Raw genomic sequence first — 20,279 nt, forward strand, 5'->3', positions numbered from 1 at the left:
AATAAAATTCCATGTCTTTATTCTGTAATTTTGGCTTAATAATACGACAAAACATTGTTTCGTCCAAGCTGGAACTAAAACTCCTCCTTTCGGGCGTTATTCCACTTCACCGACTGGTTTAATCGTTAGCTCGTGTATCTGCACCCGTGGTGGAGTTCCGAGCGCATACACGATCGCATCGGCAATGTCTTCCGGTTCGAGAATAGGTCCCGTGTATGTATCACTATTAGGATTGATGGGAGTCCGCGTGAAACCTGGACTAATGCTCTACAATGACCAAAAGACAATTTATAAACGATACACGCCTTCACCCATCTGGAGAGAAACCATTTAGCTTCTCACCGTAACTTTAACTCACCGTAACTTTAATCTTTGTGTTGGCAAACCGCAACTCTTGGCGCATCGTTTCTGTCAGTGCCGTCACACCGTACTTAGTCGCCGGATAAAGGTTGAGCGTGTTCAGCGGTGGAATCGAATGGCCGGTTATGCTGTTTATATGCACAATATGCCCATCAACTGAACGGTTCCGCATCGATAGGTACGCTTCCCGGCTGCAAAGCGCCAGCCCGAGCAAATTCGTATGGACTAGATCGCGAAGTGCTTGTGTATTGTTCGGTTGAAGCACCCGTATGGTATGTCTCGCGATTCCAGCACAATTAATCTGCACTTCCACACCACCATGGTGGGTCTCGATCTGACGGTAGGCAGCCAAAATATCTTCCTCCCTGGTAACATCACACCGAATGGCGTGGATCCGTGTGGCGGCTTCGGCTGGTAGCTCAGTTTTGAGTGCTTCGATTCGTTCCACACGTCTTGCTAAACCGATCGTAATCATACCAGCACGGGCAAGAGCTTTAGCAGTGGCTGCACCGATTCCTGAGCTTGCACCTGTTACCACTGCGACCTTTCCGATCCAACGGTCCATGGTGTAAAATTGGAAGATGGCTTAGACAGTCTACTGCTTACGATAGCTCAATAGCATCTGTTGGATGGATTTATCGAATGTAACAATTTTATAAAGCCTTTTATGCTTCGTCTGTCCTTGACATTGGTTTTGCAGAATGCGATCGAGCGCCTACCGGAACACGCTTTTGCAACTTTAAGGTTTTATAACTCTGTATTTGTGAGGTCTGTTCACTGCTACGAGGAAACCAAGCCAAGCCGGAAGTTTATCATGAATAGTTCTCTAAAAATTGTTGAAATGTGCATCTAAAAACAAGCATTTAATCATCAAACTTCGCCAAAACGCCACGTACAATTTCACACATCTAGCTTGATCACGTTGGCATGCTTCAAACAATCATGGAAGGAACAAAGGTAAACAATCTTCTAGCTAACAGAGTCTGCGAGAGAATGTGAATGTTCGTGGCCATTTCCCAACACCGGGAAAAAGGAGTAGAGGGCTTGTCTTGTCGATAGTTTTTATCGCCATCTCACCACATTGAGCATTGGATTAGGAAGAAAAATTTATATATTTTTTTCCATTGAATCCAATAAAGATTACAAATAAAGAAATAAATAAATGTCAACCGAGTATGCCCGGGATAAGGCAAAGAATAAGGAGGAAATGCCTTATCAATATAATTGTATTTTTTTTTTCAACACAAGCGGTGTGAACAATACGGCACTGGACCGTCATAATTAATTATAAATAAATAAAGAAATAAATACTCATAATAAATCGTGACCAAACCAACAAATATGCTTACGTCCAACGCATGAATCTTCCGTGCCCTACTGTGCACTTGGTAGGCGATCGTTATGCTGATCGGGTTCCGGAGATGTTTGTTGCCTTTTTTAACGATTTGTTTATGCAAACCGTATTGTTTATTTTCTTTAAAAAAAAACGCGTTCCTATACGAGAATGTGTTGCTGTTGGGGGTTAAAAATAGTTTCTTACCTTTAAACATGCTTTCAGCATGTTCAGCAGCTCTTCCGAAACGCCTGAAGGTATGCAATCTCTTTTTGTAAGTTCAACCGTTTAAGTCGAATGCGCATTGCATTGCTCCATTAATGGACGTGGAGTCACAACACATTGCGGGACACACCGTACGACGGTCAAGTGCACTACTCATTATGCATCATCATCTAAGCAAATTAACACTAGCCCAGAGATACATATCGACGCTACTCGCGTGGGACATTTATGATGTCATAGACGTTTAGCTTGACAAATAAATACATCCAATCAGTGCCGCTACCGCGGTCAGTTCTCTCGCCGATATCGTACAAAATGGATCGTTGGATAGGCAAGGTAGCGATCGTAACTGGGGCTAGCTCAGGCATAGGAGCCGCCACCGTAAAGGCTCTTGCACGTGCCGGCATGATTGTCGCAGGTCTTGCCCGGCGTGCTGAGCGTGTAGAGGAGTTAAAAGCAACTCTTCCACCAAACATTGCGAGTCGTGTACATGCGTTCCGTTGTGATGTGACTAGCGAAGAATCGATCGTGAATGCATTCGGTGCGATCGAACGTCAACTAGGCGGAATCGATGTGTTGATCAACAATGCCGGTGTGTCGAAGCTTACCTGCACGCTGCTAACTCCCGGCAATGCGGAGGATCTGCGCACGGTGCTGGACACGAACGTGATGGGGCTCGTGCTTTGCAGCCGGGAAGCGTTCCAATCGATGAAACGTCGCCAGGTCGCCGGACACATAGTGAACGTTAACAGCATCCTGGGCCACAAGTACGTTCCGTTTCCGAACCTAAACATCTACATGGCATCCAAGTATGCCGTGACGGCGATAACGGAAACGTTGCGAAATGATCTGCGCAACGAAGGAACTAAGGTGAAGGTTACGGTAAGTTGGAAACTGCAGAAAGTAAACTGATTCGACGTTGGTTCGGCAACTGCAGTCTAATTAGACGCATTGATTGCATTGCAGAGCATCAGCCCCGGTGTTGTGCGGACGGAGATGGTCCCGGAGGGTAAACAGTTTCAAGATACGCCCATGCTCGAAGCAGAAGACATTGCAGGTGCGATTCTGTACGCGCTCGGCACTCCTCCCCATGTGCAGGTGCACGAGGTTATCATTAAGCCGGTGGGTGAGATGGCGTAGCGAGTAATGGCCATTGGAATGGTTTTATTTAACGGTTTTTTTTGTGGAATAATTCAAATATATTTGAAAGTTAATTCTTCTATCATAATATAACAATAATATCACAATAATTTTACACAGCTCAAGCACCAATCTAACTTGTTCTAATTAAGTATCGATGGTACGATGGGGTGCTGTAGTGGCCACTCAGACCGAAAACGTGTCCACGTTACGCAAGTTAATGTCACACGTGACTGCCTCTTCAACGCTAGTGATGCAATGAATCTAGAGTCAGGCAAAGTTTGCTGTGTCATGCTGTGGCCAGGGTAGGGTTAGATGGATAATTAATCATCATTAGTAGCTGTTAGAATGGAGCTCTTGGAGCGTTCTAAAACGATGTTGGAAAAGAATGAAATTTGCTGGCAAGCTGCATGGGCTGCACCAGAGGCGGACCAAGGGGGCTTCAGTTTGGGGTCCCTTTCATGGCGTGGGCCCCACGCGGCCGCTCAGATCCACCTCTGGGCTGTAATAATTGTTGATAGAGACTACGGTTTTTCGGGGACCTTCCTGATTAGCTGTTTTAAGAAATATTTTACAGTGGAATGGGTACAGTAAACAGTTTTCAAGTTCACTGGATAACCAAGAGATTGTCTAAAGGAGTTTTGCTTTAAGCCTGGAAAAATCATACAAAAAATAAATTTGGTTATAAAGAATATTTAATGAGTTATATTAGTAAGAGAATTTACTTTCCTTTTTTTCCCAGCACACCGACAATGTCGAACACTCCGGAAAAGATTCCTCTGGAGCAGCAACAGCAGCAACCATCCGCTAACCCATTATATCCTACCCTTAACCAGGATGCGGCCAACCCACTGCTTCCTCCACAGGCCGCACCAGCCTATCCAGCGGCACCAGCGGTAAGGCTACAGTAGAAGCCCCAATCTCACTAGGAACATAAAAAAATTCTATCTTTTTTTTCGGGGTGCTTTTCTTTTTAGACTACGGGACCACCGCCGCCACCCGGTTACATGCCGGTACCGCAGATGAACGGCATGCCGATCATGACACAGCCAGGCATGCCGATGCAGCCCGTACTCGGTCAGCAGCAAGTTGGTACGTAGCGTTAAATATGTATGCTTAAAATATTCTCGTGTCTTCCCCCTAAAAACTGAGTTCGAAACAAAGACCTGAAGCTATCGTACCGAAGAAGCTAGTTAAAAGGCAATTGATAACGGGGTTCCACGCTTCTTTTCACACGCGCACAATCGACAATCGGGGTCCAACAAGTAGATAAGATGTACGTGAATCTAGCGCGGGGTGTATGGCGAATCGCAATGCTAGATAACTAAGAGGTTGACTGGTTTCGCGTCTACTTTGCCTGATGTGCAGTTGGGTCAGTATAGTGGCAGAACTCTCCGGCACCGGGATGACTCCGAAGAAGCGAAATGTTCAGGACTACTTTACCAGTTGCGTTTCGGTCGATCGGCTTTGCGTGAGTGATGATGAACCGTCCAGTGAGGGTCATGGTGCCGCAGTTGGTAGAGAAGAAGGCAAACGGAAAACGTATCAAACCCGTCGATTTGTGATAGTTGTTTGGCATTTGGTGGAGAAAAAGTTGGCAAATTGTGGGCGTTTTATGCGCAATATACGGTTCGGGAAGCGAACGGACAAGGTTAGGAAGCGGCCTGAGGAGCTAGGAGATGTGGATGAAAGGCAGCATCGGGACTTTGAACGATTGCTAACGGAGGAAGAGCGAAGGTGCTTTTGAACTTTTAGGAGATTTGTTCGGGAAGATTCCCTTTCGTCAAGAATAATGCCCAATGGTTGCTTGAATTCTTCTTCACAGCTTCATGGATGCCTATGCCGCAAGGAATACCCAACTGTCCGCCTGGCTTGGAATACCTGACAGCAGTTGATCAGCTGCTCGTCCATCAGCAGGTCGAGCTGCTCGAGGCGTTCACCGGCTTCGAGATGGCGAACAAGTACACCGTGAAGAACACCTTCGGCCAGAATGTGTACTGGGCGGTGGAGGACACTACCTGCTGCACCCGAATGTGCTGCGGCCCGGACCGTCCGTTCGATATCAAGATTCTGGACAACTATCAGAACGAGGTGTTGCATCTGCGCCGTGATCTGCGCTGCAAGTCGTGCTGCTTCCCGTGCTGTCTGCAGAAGCTGGAAGTGTCGGCACCACCGGGCAACGTGATCGGCACGGTTGTGCAGAAGTGGAGCCTGTGCCGTCCGGTGTTTGACATACGCGATCGCAACAACGAAACGGTGCTGACGATCCGGGGTCCAATTTGTCAGTGTACGCTTTGTGGTGATGTGAAGTTTACGGTGAGAGCTTCGGAGCAACTATAGGAATGGGAATGAACTGCTAAGTAATTGTTGTCCGTCGTTGCAGGTCTTTTCGAAGGATGGTACCGAGGTCGGCAAGGTAACGAAGCAGTGGACCGGATTCGTGCAGGAGCATTTTACCGATGCAGACAACTTCGGTATCAACTTCCCGATGGATCTGGACGTTAGGGTGAAGGCCACCATGCTGGGAGCACTGTTTTTGATTGTGAGTGCTGCTATTTACTTTACACATAAAACAATGTCTAATAATTCTTCCTTACTTTGATTTGCAGGACTACATGTACTTCGAGAGCGGCAATAATAAGAAAATACGTCGCTAAAAACATCCATTTACTACAAATACCTCAAACTGGAACCACTTTTTGGATGCCTTCATGTTGAACTATCGTAAAGAAAACAATCAAACTAGGAAAAAAGCCTCATGTCATTTGCATTTATGGCTCAGGATTTTTGTGCCACCACCGTGTGTAAGGCTAACTTCGGGGTTCTCGCTTAAAACAACAATAATATTTCTCAGGAAAAGAAGAAACATAAACGACAATTCAGGTGCCAGAATATATTTGAGGGAGTGTTTTAAAAGCTAAGGGATGAAGAAAAGGATACTAAACACATCCCAAAACAAAGTGTTCTTAAGATGTCGCACAAACAAAAAAACCAGATTTGCAGATCCGTTCTCAATGAGCTTAGCTGTAGCGGATGGGATGATTTAAAAAATCATTATATATGTATCATTACGAATGCACTAAAACTGCTTATATTATTTGGTGTAGAATGTAAGTGAAATCAATACTCAATCATTGTTAACAACACGAAGGGGAAGAATTTTTTTTTTTTTTGAAAAAACTCCAATATATTTTTTATTATCAGGATTGTGTTTGGAATTGAATCCTTTTTGTGTCAATAACTCATCGTTGTATCAAATACAAAATATCTTGACTATTTACTGAAACAGGTGCCAACGGAGAATACTACAAAGCTTTGCAAACGTTCATGTTACAAAAAAACTAATAAAAAAAAAAGGGAAAATTTAAAACATTATCAGTAAAGTGTTAGAAATGATTCAAAATCTACCAGTCTACACGCATGTTCCTTTCTTACTAATGTCAAATAAATACATTTTATTTTAAGCTGATATTTCTGATTCGTTATCAATAAATTTTTGATGACTAAATGAACGATGAAAGGTGCATTTAATTTTTTTCTAACATGTGCAGCATAAATAAGACCTATACCGAAGTGCATTTCCTTCAGCCGAACATTCGAGCACCTACAAAGCGCCTAAAGGTATGCAATTTGCAAAGCACTCCTGCTCAAACTGCTCGAATGCCGTATTTCGTTGTGAAGCAGGTGGCAAAATTGGTGTTTTTTATGTGAACATTTGTAAAACTTGATGAATAATTCATTGCACACCTTCGTTTTGAATATTTTACATTCTGCACAGGCTATAAATATAGCAGAAGAATAATCCGAGCTCTGGAAAGCGTGTGGAACTAGTGGATTCAGTAGACAATCTAATCGGAGTATAATTTATTGCTTGTCCACACCACACCATATGCCATCAAGTATGATTTAAATATGTTATCAAACGTGAGTTTTATCTTCGCCTTCGATGAGGTATGGTGTTGTATTCTTTACTAATTACAATTGTAAAGCCATGTGTATCACTGCGTGAGAGACTGTCCCACCAAAAGCCATCGATCCACATAGCGCAACATCACTAATCAGCTTTGATTGGGTATTTACTACAAACATTTGCATCCAACGACATCCACAGTATAATTCACAGCTTCCGGTACGCACAGTGGAGATTTATTCGTATCCCAGCCGCCAACGGAAAGTCTTCCACTAACCTTCAAACCCATACCGCGCTCGGTTGTCGCTTCGGGCTGTCCAGAGCATTAATCTACCCGATTTTAAGTGAAGTTGATTTTATTTCCCTTTCTTGGTGGCTCAATCCGCATGCTGTTTCGTGTTATTTTTAACTTGTTTTACCCCTTTTCTCACTGCCGATTCAAGGTTTTCATCATCCCAGCTAGGCAGGTTGACTCTGCTGGCACCTCGACCACTACGCACGGAAAAGCTCATAAAGATGCGTATAAAGATGATGATCGTCCGCGCAGGTGAACGAGAAAACGATTTTTAAATTGTCCCCTCCGAAAAAATAAAATATCATTAAACAAAAAGTGAGAGGAAGCCAATCCAAACATCAAGCGCCTGATAAGCGTCCCGCCGCTGCCGGTGGAATGATTGATGCGCGATGTCCGATCGCCATCTCGGAACTCATCAAAACCTGTGCGCCGTTGACGATGTCCTCGTGCCGATTGGAGATAAAAATCGATTCCAAATCAACACATTGCCTGTCGCTGGGTGGAAAGAAATTGCCGATGGCTAAGCTGGTCGGTAGTGGACGGCGTTTAACTGCAACTGGAACTGTGTGCGGTTTGGCCGTCTTTCGCATAAAGGAAGTCCGGTCAGTGACCGTTTGATGCGTTAGGCGAACGTAAATTAACCGCTTCGTGTCGAAAACCAAACGTCATTTCGAGGGAGATGCTTCCTACAATTTGTGTGCACCCAGCGCGACACTAATTCACAGGCCGATGGATCAAATGAATCAGCTACGAGATTCAAACGATTTATCACTCTCGTGGGATCGCCGCGAGGTAAACAGATGGCAATTTGAGGCAAGTAGTTGTTAATAGGCTCTAGAGAAGAAAAAAAACAGTGCTACAAATGATTGGTATTAAGAATTTGATTCTTACGATTTGTTTTCGATCAACGTGGTATGGTAAAGGTGGAGATTTCAACTCAATAGACGTCGAACGTAATCTGAGTAATCGAAATTATTTCAAAATCAGTTTACAAATAGTGAAGCGTATGCGGTTTTTAATTTCGTACTTTGTTGAAGTCGAAGCGCTTATTGTGTGTCAAGCAAAAGGTTCAAATTTATGTCGAATATATTCTTATAATGTTATTTATCCTATCGATTACCCTAGGAACTGGTTTATCTTGCCGTTTAAATGTTGGAGTTGAGATCCGGGTTTAATTACATTCTTCCCAGGAGTCATTACGCATTACATCCATCGGTAACTGTTGTTATGTTGTTAACGAAATTGCGTATCGGCTCTTTGTTGTTTCTACAGTTCATATAAAATCGGCAAATAATTGTCTAGATTGGTGGATTTGTGATATTCATCAGGAAAACGTCGATATTTATCGTTGCATTTATAACAAATTTAGTAAAATAATTACGCCATGGAAGTAAGATATGGCAGATCTATCCAGGTTGTTGTGTCTAAAAAGTTCAAGAAGTGTGAGGTGATATGATTTTGTAGCGATCGATAGGCAGGGGCGGATCATTGTATAAGCCAACTGTGCTGCTGATTGCGGCCACCAGCTTTCATCAGCTTTTTAAGCCCTAGAAATAGTGGGATTTCTTTAAAAGAACCATAAGAAAATTGGTCATTTAGAGGGTGCAAGAACAGAATAAGGGGGCCTCTTAGAAAGTAAAAAGGATTTGTTTTATCGATGGCAGAAACGTCATGGCAAACCTCTGCGCTACGCTGGACGATTCACACGCGGAGTCCCTCGGGAGTCGGGAGTTGTATCGATGGGCCCCAACTTCTATTTAGATTGAAGCATCCACAGTTAGTGATCCGGCACTTTCGATAAGTTTTTCAAAACAACTATAAACCATACATTTATTCCACAAATCTTGCTGCTTAGCCAAAGCAAGAAAGTGAAACAAAGTCTACACAAAACAAACAAAACATTATAATAAAAATCATAATGTACGATCAAAGCTTCCAAAGCTTTAAATCAGATCGCCCCCTTATTCAAAATTATTGAAAACAAAGACATTTTCCTCCTTAGTCTGCTCGACAACTTATGAACTCCTCCTTTATTTAATTTGCCTCCATTCATCTCATTTAAACCCGGAGTCCGTTAAAAGCAGAATCACGAAATTGATCTGCATAAATATTTCCCGAGAGTTTTTGCCATTTGTTTGTTTATTTGATCAACAAACAAAGCACCGAACCGGGTTCTGCCCTCCTGCTGGGCAATTTATCTTTTCGCTGTAATAAAAGAAAACAAAAAAAAAGACTAGAAAGCCCTAATATGCCGGTAACATCTCGTTCGCCCGGCGCTTCATAAGCCGGTGGTCGGCCTTGAAAGGGTCCAAAGGCTTTTGGGTAGCCATTGGTCGGTGGTTGCGCACCTAAAGTAGGCTAAATTTATGCCAATGCCCCCTTGAAGCTGGCATCAAAAATTGCGGCTCATAAATTGATCGTCCAGCCCGAAGACAATGTCTCCAATGACAATGTGTGTGTGCTGTTGATAGTGAAACAAAAAAAAAACTCCTCGATGCTCCGTGCAAAGGAATGAAAAGCAAGTTCGCACGCGCGGTTTGATTTTTGAGGGAGTTTTGCTTCCGGCCGTCCTATCCAGCGAGTATCGCGATTAGCGACGATTCGGCTTTTTTTTCGGTCCGATCGATCGTGCGCTTTGGCGGTTGATTTTCGGATGCGCGTGCGCGATTAGCTTTAGTCGTAGTTTAGCGCTCGAGCTCGATGTGTGTGTCCGTTGTTGCGGCGAAAGAAGGTTGGTGCTGTGCTGTGGTTCGGATTTTTTTTGCGGTGCAGAAAGTGGAACAAAGTAGTGGTACGTTTCGTAGTGATTCGCATAATTATCAGGCATGTTTTTAATTGTGCCGGGAAACTGGGATTGTTCAACGACGATCGGATGATGTGTGAACATGTTTGTTGAATCTATAAGTCAATCTAAATGCTGCTGAAGAAGAACAGTTTAAATTGTAACTGAATAAATGACGAGACCGGGGAAACGTGACCGTGAAATTTATTTCCGCACTGGACAAAAAGATTCAGAAAAGAAAGTTGAACGATTCAGTTTCCCTTAAAAGACGGCATAGACGGTCATAGAAAGAAATAAATTATAAACTCAAATAAATTCAGTAAAGTTGTGTAAAGCCACAAAGGACAGGCTTATGCTGCCTCAGACTGTATTGCTTAGTGAATGTGGTAGAAAATGTGTGAATTGTGTAGTAAATTATCGTTCGGGACAGTAGCGGATCAAGCTGTTTAGAGACTCTGGGCGCGATCAATATCGAGGCCCATCAAAATCAAAGGTGTTGGACTGATCATTCTCTCCGAAAAACCAGTCAGAGTAATTGAAAATAATTTTCTCACTCTGGGTCATGTTCTTTTCATGCGCTATTTTTCCGATAAAAACAAATTTTGAAATTATTTTAAGACTAAAACAAACAAATGTTTTTTTTTTTTTGTAAAATTGCCAAAACTTTGATTTTGCATTCATATGTTTAATTTAAAGTATAAGCATAAAGAACTTAAACAAAACAAGCGAGGAACCCCAACTGGATTTTCTTCTGTGAGGAAAGTGAAAATTGAACCGTCAATTATTTAATATTTATTTTAGTTTTATATTGACTTTTACAGATAATTTGTGAGTTTCATTCGCTTCTAAACACCAAAAATGCATCGCTCTTTGTTTGGTTTGTATTTCTTTCGTTAAATAAATTGCCTTAGAATTAATTAATTTTTTAACTAACGAATGTTGTCATCACTTTTTGCAGCACTCACACTCCTCTTCCTAACCGTAACACTCGCAAACTGTTACGGACCCAACTACTACTGCACGCCAAACCTCTGTCCGCACGGTGGCCCTAACGTGGGCTGCAATCCACCACCACTCTCCGGCGGTCCTTACTGCTACGGCAAATCACCGAGTGTCCTGCCGATGACACCACCCGTCCAGGCACACATCCTACACCTGCACAACTACTACCGATCACGGGTAGCTTCCGGCTATCAGTTTCCGCTCGGCCCAGCCACACACATGTACACGATGGTTTGGGACGACGAGCTGGCAGCACAGGCCGCTAACAATGCGCGATCGTGCGTGTTCGGGCACGATCGGTGTCGCAACACGCCACAATTTCTCACCTCCGGCCAGAACATAGCGATGATCAAATACTACGAACCGATGGGGTACACCGTGATCGATTTGATAACGCGCTTCGTTGCCGGCTGGTGGAAGGAGTACAAACAAACGAAACCGGCCTACATTCAGGCGTTGCCACGTGCGATGGTGTAGGTTGATTGCATGCTTTAGGGGGTGGATGTGAATGACAAGGAATTGCTTTTTCTTTGCAGCAAAACGATCGGCCACTTTACGATGATGGTGAACGATCGCTCCTGGAAGGTGGGCTGTGCGATGCAAAGCTGGAGCGAAGGTAGTGCAACGAAGGTTTACTTCGTGTGCAACTACTCGTACAATAACATCGTCACGCAGCAGGTGTACACGACGGGACCAGTTGGTTCGCAGTGTCAGGCTGACATGAATCCGAGCTATCCCGGTTTATGTAGGACGTGAAACGGTCCCGTGTGTTGATATAAGTGTATGATTTCTATGAAAATCAAAAGTAATCTAAACTAAAACCTTTGAGCCTTTGGATGAAAATTTCGGTGTAGTTTCAGGATAATATGATGACAATAATTCGAATTCGCTAATCGTTGTGTATTGTAGGGTTGTGTTCTAATTTAGGGATCATCTAGGGGATTAGCTTGAAGAAATCATGAGGTGATCCTCAATTCTTCAACATATTATCCAAAGTATTTTCATACAACTATTTTTAACTAAATAACTATTTCTCAGTCCAACTTTTTTATGCAAGAGAAGAGATATAAACGTGCGATTGAATCCAGTAAAATTTCTCTGACTAACTTTGTCTTGAACCCCAACTTTGCCTAGTATGTAGCTTTCACACATCCTCAAGGGGTAGGCATTTGTCAGCGTTCCCTGGCACATTTTGTATCAAGCTTTAGTTATCGGGTCGTGTTTTCTACTAGATTTAAATAGACACATAGAGATCCTTTCTGTTTTTTTTAAGTTAAAACTCCAGGACAAAGCAGCAATCTACACAAACGAGTTTGCTGCTCGATTGCTGTTGTAATCATAACCCATTTAGAAAAATATTTAAAGTTGGTTTTTTTATTTTCAAACAGGTTGAGCTTAAGGTGCCCTTTATTGAAAAGAGGATCATTTAGTTTAATAAACTTAAAAGTAAAGTTTTGATTTAAGCAAATGTCGATCAAATATGATTTAAAATTTTGCGAACAGTAATTTAATTTAATTTTATTTTATTTAGTTAAAAAAACCTAGCATTCAGCTGGAGGGTGGCATGGTGACCACCACAAGGAAAGCCACGTCCTGGTAAGGTCCCCGAACCCGCAAAGAACCTTCCCTTTCGGTCTGCAGATTCAATGTGATAGGGATCCTCCACCTCCATTCCAATTAGGTCCTCCGAGGGGCTGAATCCGCGGTGGCTGACTGGATGACGCTGCTGATTTATTTATGATTGGTCTAAATATTTCCTTACATATATTTTTGGACGCGTTAGTAAAATTGAATAAATAAAGCAGTGGTTGCATATTTTGCAACCCTTTTTTCATAAACTAGAATAACGCTGATAAATCATTGAATTACGATTTTTAATTCACTATACGATAAATTGATCCACACTCAACACCTGATAAACCATGATAAGGTAGGCTTGAAGGCTTGAAATATGTAATGTTATCCCTCAAATGAAATGAATGGCACGCAGAATGACCTGGTGCTTTCACCGCGTTGATCAAACAAAACAAGCAAAACAATCTGATGCAACTTTCTTTCCCGACCAGTTAGGATTTGCCTACCTATGCTCGTTTGACTTACGTCCAACGATCTACTCTGCTTCAAACACGTTCCATTTTATTATGTTTATTTTACCCCCTACCTGAGACAACTCCTCCACCCATTTGGGCCAACCCTTACGGGCTTCGCGTGTTTCACACACACTCACACACGGAGCACTTTACTCTCCCCCTCGGTAGGTAGGTGCGAGCCTCGATGCTCGAAATTGATAAGGTTCTCCCTCTCACTCGCTCTTTCTCTTTCAGCAGCACCAGCGAAAAGGTGCCAGCCAGGATGATTTAATAATCCACCGCAATTACATGCCGATTACATTGCATTCAGCTAATTGCGAGCGGAACGTTCACTGGGCGAACGCGTTCCCGAGTGCGCTCGTAACGCGCGTGATGACGCGCCTAGGTAAACAACGGGATGCACTGACCCGGGTCTTCGAAAGGGGTAGCATAGTTCGGCCTGACGTTTGCAAACAAGGCCTATCAACTGCTGCAGCTCAAAATGCAACGCACATCTTAGTGTGTGTGTGTCGTTTCGACTCATCGAGAAATAGCAAATTTTAATATATTTAATCTTGTCTTGATACTACTTTCGCTCTCTCACTCTCTCTCTCTCTCTCTCTCTCTCTCTCTCTCTTTCACACACACTCACATACATATTCTCGCTAAAGATCATCTCCACCAGCTATCTGTTATCAGCCATCCCGGCAAAGGCATTGGCATTGCACAGTTTACACCGTGAAGGCAAGCGAGCGTAGCACGTATGCCGCTTTCGGGGGCACACTGTTCACGCATCGACCGGTCGTAGGAGGAGTGCGCATGTGATCCACGCGAGGATCTGGACCACTGGCGCCCCAGCCCGGGAAAAGGTCTACGGAGCGTATCGGGACGAACTTTAGTCCCCGATGCCATTGGGGGATGCGATGCGAAATGGTGATTACGTTCTGGCTGGCTGCTGATACACGCGCAGTCGTCATCGATCACGTAGGGTGGGTTTTTTTTTGTACTTCGTGGTGGTGTAATTCAGCTGCAACTGCGTATTTGTTACGCTGGTTCGAGAAGGTGGAAGCTTCCGAGTATGGTAATAACAACCAACGGGAAGGATATCCGTACCTAATGGAGACGCATGGTGGCTTGTACCGCTGTACAAAAACTCGATATATTTATTTTTTATTCATCATTCCCAGTTTTTTTAACATAAAGCTACTTCATTATTTAAATAAAAAAAATTCGTATAAATTCAATATAATTTTGAAGCAGCCACTTAACACATTTTATTTTGATTCAATCTTATCCTCAATGTAATGAATATTGGCATATTTCTATCGACCAGTTTAGCACCAGTATCACACCAAACAGGAACAGATAGATCAAGATCATCGTTGCGTTTACCAGACAGTATAGATAGTTGCTCAACGTTTCCATGCATCGCAGTACACCAGCAAGCACCGTACTGAAGAAGAAGAGGATGCAAGATAACTGTGTTCATTGACAAAAGGTAAGATGGAAATTCGACATTATAGAAATTATTTCGATATTATACAATACTTACTAGACATTGAATCGATCGACGCAAAATTAGGATCATTCTTTTCTGTCCGATGTGAAGCCAAAGTAGAAAAATAGCTTCAATTTTAGGTAGCAACTAACATCGACTCGACTACTTTGATGGTTCAGTATGTACTAAGATGTATGTTCTTTCTTTTTCCTCTGCTTAGAAGGTTTCAAAAATTCGGTCGATTTCTATTTTGCAGCTTCAAGTTTTTTGTTTTATTCACTTCATTCACTACACGCTACAATACACTCTACGGAGCATGGCAGAGGAAGTGTTCGCTGGCATGGTAAGGGCCTTAGGTTTTGTATCTGTTTTACATTAGTAATATTATCGAAGCAATACAGCAAATTGCACATTCATTCGCATAATTCGAGCCATTTAATTCAAGAGTTCGGTAGGTATGCTCGTACACACATCCCCAGTCCACAACAGTCAACACGAATTCCGAGAGTAGTTCCGTCGTTAGCAGTTTTTTTTTTGTTGACTAAAGTTTGATCAGTATTATCAGTAATGCTAAGTAGAAAGTTGTCCTGGTCGCTATTTTAATGTTAGGAAACTTCTCTCTACTCTGATCGCTTTTCCCAAACTATACATAAGAGTGAACTTAATTCTGCTACAGGCTTAATAAATAAATCCTAACGACTTCTGCATCGACCTGTCGATACAGAATGATAGGAGAAATGATGATTGCAAAACAATGATGATGACGATGATGCACTGTCAATCAAAGCCCTTGCAGGGCACACACACTCTCACTGACAGCAGCATCACCACCGGCTGACAGGGACTGACTTGCTGCTTTACTATACCCGACCTCTCTCTCTCTCTCTCTCTCGCTCGTGCGTTCTTCCATCACACCTCTATCACGTGAGCCGCAGGATGGCGTAAAAGTGACGCAACAAATGTGACGTCTAGCAGAAACGTTTAATGTATTGTTTTGGCTTTTGTTGGGCACGCGGTTCGCATGGAGCGATCAGGGTGGAACGAAAACAAAACTTGCCATTATCATCTCACGGGTAGGGGACTTTGACTTTTGCTTTTGAGGTAGCATATTTTGAGCGAATTCAGTTCCCACGGGGTACTTTCTTAAGAGCAGTAGTAGCAGTAAACACATACAGCGATAGAGGATGTACAAAGGACAATTCTTCTACAGCTAGATAACGTCCATCTCTCGTATAATCTCCTTAAATCTTTTTTGTTTCTTTTCTTTTTTTCTGCTTCTTTGCTGCTGAAGATCATAGCTAATGATATACTAACATATATTGAGTGATCTTTGGTACGATTCGGACAGTGACACTAGAAACGATTTTCTACGCTTGTCCTACGCTTGATTAGTAAAAGTAGAGAATGTTAGTAATAGTAGTGGTAGTGGTAGTAACATTAGATCTACTAACGTTACGTTTTACACCTGTTACGGACTGCTACGATTTCGATTCATGATTTAAGCTTTCTCTATTTTGCTCTCTCCCTCTCTCCCGCTTGCCAGAGGGAGCCAGAGAGAAACTTTTAGCGCACTAGTAGAGAGAATAATGTGAGAGATAAATGGCGTACGCTTATATATACTATGTGTTAACGCGTTACGCTCAGATCAATATTCAACACGAGCCGAGTGTACAGGTAACGGCCGTCAGACCGGTACCGCACCACGGCTAAACAGCTGCTGCAGCTTCTGCTCCAGCTGACGAAGATCCTGCCGCAGCAATGCATTCTCTTCCTTGACCAGCTGAAACGATAGCTTCGTCTCCGTTGTATCCGTTCGCAGCGCTTCCAACTCCTGTCGCAGCTTATCATACTGACGCAATTGCTGGCGAAGCGTTTGATTCTCACCGGCCATTTTCTGGAAGTCGCGCCGCAACTTTGCCACCTCCGCTACAAGCCGCTCCGGATTGATGGAACCGCCCGATGGTGCGGTTCGACTTGGCGTGGTCGGTGGTACAGGGCGACCCGTCACGGGGTCCGGTGCGGCCAGCGCATCCGTCAGTTGATTGCGAAGCTCCTCAACCTCGTCACCGATGGTTTGGAGTGAAACCTGCGTGTAGTTGTCGTTTGCGATCAACCGTGCAACTTCGTGACGTGTGTGCTGTAGCTCACGCATTAGGTGGCGCGTGTGTCCATTGAGTTCGGTGGCATAGTTGGCGAGATATTGGTTCGATTTGCGCACTAGCGAGAATGGTTTGTTTTCGGTACAGCATACACCTTCGACCATGCGTTCCTTGCAAGTGAACGCACTGAAGGTTTTAAAGTCCTGCACACCGGTCTTTCGCAGCTGTCCGACCAGCTCGGTGAGTGCTTCACAGTGCCAATCGTTGCTCTGGAGATGGAAGACCCGCAATCGGGGCAGCATCGTCGGGAGCGAGTCATGATCAACGTAGACGAGCGCATTGTTAGCGAGATGGACCTTTTCCAGTGCTGGGAACGATCGCAACACGCCCAGATCGAGATACGTTAGCCGGTTATCGTTCAGATATAATACTGTCAGCGAGGTAAGCTTTTCCGACCCGATAGAACTGCGTACCAGCGCGATATTGTTGCTGGAAAGATCCAGCAGGCGCAATTTGGGCATCCTCTGAAACACGCACAGGTCCAGCGTACGGAGATCGTTGTGAGCCAGCTCGAGAATTTCCAGATTTTCAAACACCGAAATGTTGTCGATGTTGCGCAGACGGTTCTGGTTGAGCTCGAGCTTTCGCAGCAGCGGTACCGTACCCGGATCGGTCGTAATGCTGCTGATACGGTTCTTCTCCGCGTCCAGCGACAGTAGCCGTGGATCGATGTGAATACTGTGCAGGTGCATCCACCAGACGCGCAGTTCCTGCAGCTGGCGGAAGGCACTGTATAAGCCGGGCGGTAGCATGAACATGCTCGAGTCGCGGAACTTGACGCGCGTCACATCGATCGCCGGCGGTTCCAACTGCACGTTCGCCGCCTGCTCCGGACTTTCGATGTGTACGCCCTGAAAGATGCAGAACCCATCCGAACCGATCGTACAGGTGTACTTGGAGCAGGTGCAGAGCTGTAATCGCACCGCGATCAACACTAGCCACACACTGCAAAAAACGGGTAAGATCGCACAAATCACACCACACGAAAGAGGGAAGAGAGATAGGATTGAAATTAGGATCACGCAGTCATAGGCAAATTGATCGCAATCACTTACGATGCATCCGCTAATCCGAAGTGCATTTTCGAAAACTCTTCACCGCACACACACACACACACACACACACACACACAGCACACCGATCCGCTCAGACCAGCTGCAGACGGAACTTAGTGTTTTCTTCGCCTCTACTTTAACTGCTCAGTGGATTCGTATGAGCACACAGCTTTTTCGATTTTATTGGATTATCAGTAGCACAGTTTTATAGCACAAAGTCAGCACTTTCCTTTTATAGCAACACATTAAGTTTTCTTCCTTAACCGTTCATTTCGATCACTTTTCCTCATCGCAACGCACACTTGAAACGTGAACATTAATTTCACTCGGCACAATCAGAACTGCACACATTCAGTGCCTTAAGCAACGATGCAACTTGTGCTTCACTTAACCGTTTAATCTCTCAGACCAGCTGAAGATTCGCACAGCGACTGAGCCGATAGTGTAACGATGGAACGCTTTTATAAACGCCATGCACCGGGCGGGCATCACTCTCATCTCACGCGTGAGCTGTCCGTGCTCACCCTCACCCAGCTGGGGCAAGTGGTTTTTTTTCCCGCCATTCCGTCACACTCGCTTATTAGTTGCTTGCGGCGAACCCTTTCGCCCGACGAAAGCCGACCCCGGCCGATAAGGAAGTTCGTGTGGCCGAACCGATTGGAAATTATTTATTGAATGTACACCGAGCACCAATCGGAACGCTGGGCAGGATGTTTGCGTTGTGTGTGCGTGTTTTTTTTGTGTGGTTTGGGGTGGACCGCTGCTTAGACGTGCGCAACTCGCTCTTGGGGATGGGTAGGTGACGATAACAAAGGCGATGCTGATGAGTAACAGGGCGAACAGTTTTCTTAGTAATCGGATGGAAAATATCAGACCGCCCCCTAGGTCCGGGGGCTTGAGAACGGATGGTTCGTGTGAAATGGAATAATTTTTAAACGCGTTGAATATTTTTGAAAGCGTCAGCGTAAGATTTCTCTTAAATTTTGCTTTTGTCAAACTATAACATTCTGTTTAATTACGTTCTTCATTAATTTCTTCTGTTAATAAATATTGAATCAAATAAGCGTTACGCCTATTTCCCATGTCTGTACGCCTGTTCGCCTGTGATGATCATTTCGATTTGGTTTTGATATGAAGAATGTGTTCAATATTTAAACGTTTATGAATATTTTATGGGAAAAAGTTTTTAGTTATTGCAGTTTGCAATAATGGTTATATAAGCAGCGGTGCAATTTAATATTTGAGATCGCATTTTACCAAAATCGTTATTAACAAATTCTAAGTAGCTAACACCTTTATGCGTTACAAACTATTTGTCTAATTTGTGAATAATTTTAATTTAATGTTTAAATAGAAAACTAGCACGTTACGATAGACTAAAATCTCCGTTTGTACAAAAAAAGTGAGTAAGTTATCAATTAACCTAGAGTCACTGATTCGAAAAACATCGTAAAATATTGAACAATTGTCCGGCCTAACAAAAGGATAAAAAAAAGGATTTACCTCAATTCTTCATTTCCCCAAAGGACAAACGTGTTAATTGAGCACACGTGTGTTTGAGGTGAAATAATATTGTCTGATTGCTTTGAGCCGACAGCCCGGCATTGTCCCGGGCACACTAATCAAGTGTACTTGTGTGGGTGTCGATTGCCATCTCAGGATTTGTCCATTAGCCACGTCACCGACTGGCAATTTGCATTACCGCGTAAGGATGAATGGAATCCCCGTTACCACGTGTGACCTCTTTTCGGTGGTTGAACGGGTGGAGAAACGGGTAAGATATTTTTGGCTCGTCTAACGCCCGTGGCGGAAACAAATAATAAGCCGCACAGCAAAGCCCAATTAGACAATTGACGCTTGTTGTTCGATGAACCACCGAACAAACAGAATGCACGATAAGAACGAACCTCACCGGGGGCCATCCCAGCACGATACATCGTCCGTGAAGCAGGTTTTGACTTTGACCGTTTGCGAAACTGTGGAAAGGACGCTTCATTATGTAGGAAGCGCTCAGCACCCTTGCTGCACCACTAAGGATGAAACGGATCAACCGACGGGAAGAAGGATGTCCATTTGGTGTGAGCGGCTGTGTAATAATTGACTGGCGCGAAATTACATGCGGTCAACCTAACACAGGCCGAAATCATGGAGCACGCCATCGACTGGCGCTCGTCCGATGGTCTGTAGAGCAAAGGTTTTGCATTGGTTCCACCTGCCACAGTGACATAAGCGATCGCAAATGAATTCAATCAATGTTATCGCAGATGGTGTTGTCTCGTGGTGGCTCGTGGTGCTTGTTACTCTGTAAGCATTACAGCCCGATTTTTTTTTATATTTATTATCAGAAGAACTCAATCTCCAGGGCCGAACCGAGCTGCTTTATCGGTATTTTGCATACCGCAAGGTAAGGTATTCCAGGGTTTGCCTGTTTGGACCCGAACAGAGCTCGGT

The 20,279-nt window shown here is 43.9% G+C and overlaps 7 protein-coding genes across 8 annotated transcripts in view; 3 read left to right on the plus strand and 4 right to left on the minus strand.

Annotated features, from left to right (window-relative positions):
• Positions 1 to 20,279, minus strand: part of LOC126562569 (protein lifeguard 1-like) — a 400,503-nt gene that overhangs the window by 337,886 nt on the left and 42,338 nt on the right. The window lies entirely within an intron of this gene.
• LOC126561924 (protein LSM14 homolog B) overlaps positions 1 to 20,279 on the minus strand; it is a 204,641-nt gene that overhangs the window by 54,860 nt on the left and 129,502 nt on the right. The gene's annotated exons all lie outside the window — the stretch shown is intronic.
• Positions 97 to 925, minus strand: LOC126562912 (farnesol dehydrogenase-like). The gene is made up of 2 exons (XM_050219512.1): positions 359 to 925; positions 97 to 267 (listed from the first exon to the last, which is right to left on the minus strand). Exons 1-2 carry the CDS (start codon positions 923 to 925, stop codon positions 97 to 99), a joined length of 738 nt encoding a protein of 245 aa, XP_050075469.1.
• LOC126562875 (farnesol dehydrogenase-like) lies at positions 2,214 to 3,058 on the plus strand. The gene is made up of 2 exons (XM_050219470.1): positions 2,214 to 2,800; positions 2,885 to 3,058. Exons 1-2 carry the CDS (start codon positions 2,234 to 2,236, stop codon positions 3,056 to 3,058), a joined length of 741 nt encoding a protein of 246 aa, XP_050075427.1. The 5' UTR covers positions 2,214 to 2,233.
• Positions 3,800 to 5,734, plus strand: LOC126562631 (phospholipid scramblase 1-like). 2 transcript variants are annotated; one of them, XM_050219186.1, is made up of 5 exons: positions 3,800 to 3,954; positions 4,036 to 4,150; positions 4,884 to 5,374; positions 5,442 to 5,600; positions 5,668 to 5,734. In XM_050219186.1, exons 1-5 carry the CDS (start codon positions 3,811 to 3,813, stop codon positions 5,713 to 5,715), a joined length of 957 nt encoding a protein of 318 aa, XP_050075143.1. In that variant the 5' UTR covers positions 3,800 to 3,810; the 3' UTR covers positions 5,716 to 5,734. The 2 variants fall into 2 exon arrangements, with proteins under 2 accessions (XP_050075143.1, XP_050075144.1); XM_050219187.1 differs by lacking the exons at positions 3,800 to 3,954; positions 4,036 to 4,150 and adding an exon at positions 4,725 to 4,795.
• LOC126561134 (scoloptoxin SSD976-like) lies at positions 10,982 to 11,803 on the plus strand. Its single transcript, XM_050217079.1, has 2 exons — positions 10,982 to 11,520; positions 11,584 to 11,803. Exons 1-2 carry the CDS (start codon positions 10,982 to 10,984, stop codon positions 11,801 to 11,803), a joined length of 759 nt encoding a protein of 252 aa, XP_050073036.1.
• Positions 16,289 to 20,279, minus strand: part of LOC126562158 (slit homolog 3 protein-like) — a 57,474-nt gene continuing 53,483 nt past the window's right edge. The window contains exons 2-3 of the mRNA XM_050218587.1: positions 17,829 to 17,859; positions 16,289 to 17,718 (exon numbers count right to left, since the gene is read on the minus strand). Of these exons, the coding sequence (XP_050074544.1) occupies positions 16,299 to 17,718; positions 17,829 to 17,854 (1,446 nt within the window). The 5' untranslated portion in view covers positions 17,855 to 17,859 and the 3' untranslated portion in view covers positions 16,289 to 16,298. The remainder of the gene's footprint in view (positions 17,719 to 17,828; positions 17,860 to 20,279) is intronic.

The sequence above is a fragment of the Anopheles maculipalpis genome, chromosome 3RL (assembly GCF_943734695.1).
Source record: "Anopheles maculipalpis chromosome 3RL, idAnoMacuDA_375_x, whole genome shotgun sequence".
Lineage (NCBI taxonomy): Eukaryota > Metazoa > Arthropoda > Insecta > Diptera > Culicidae > Anopheles > Anopheles maculipalpis.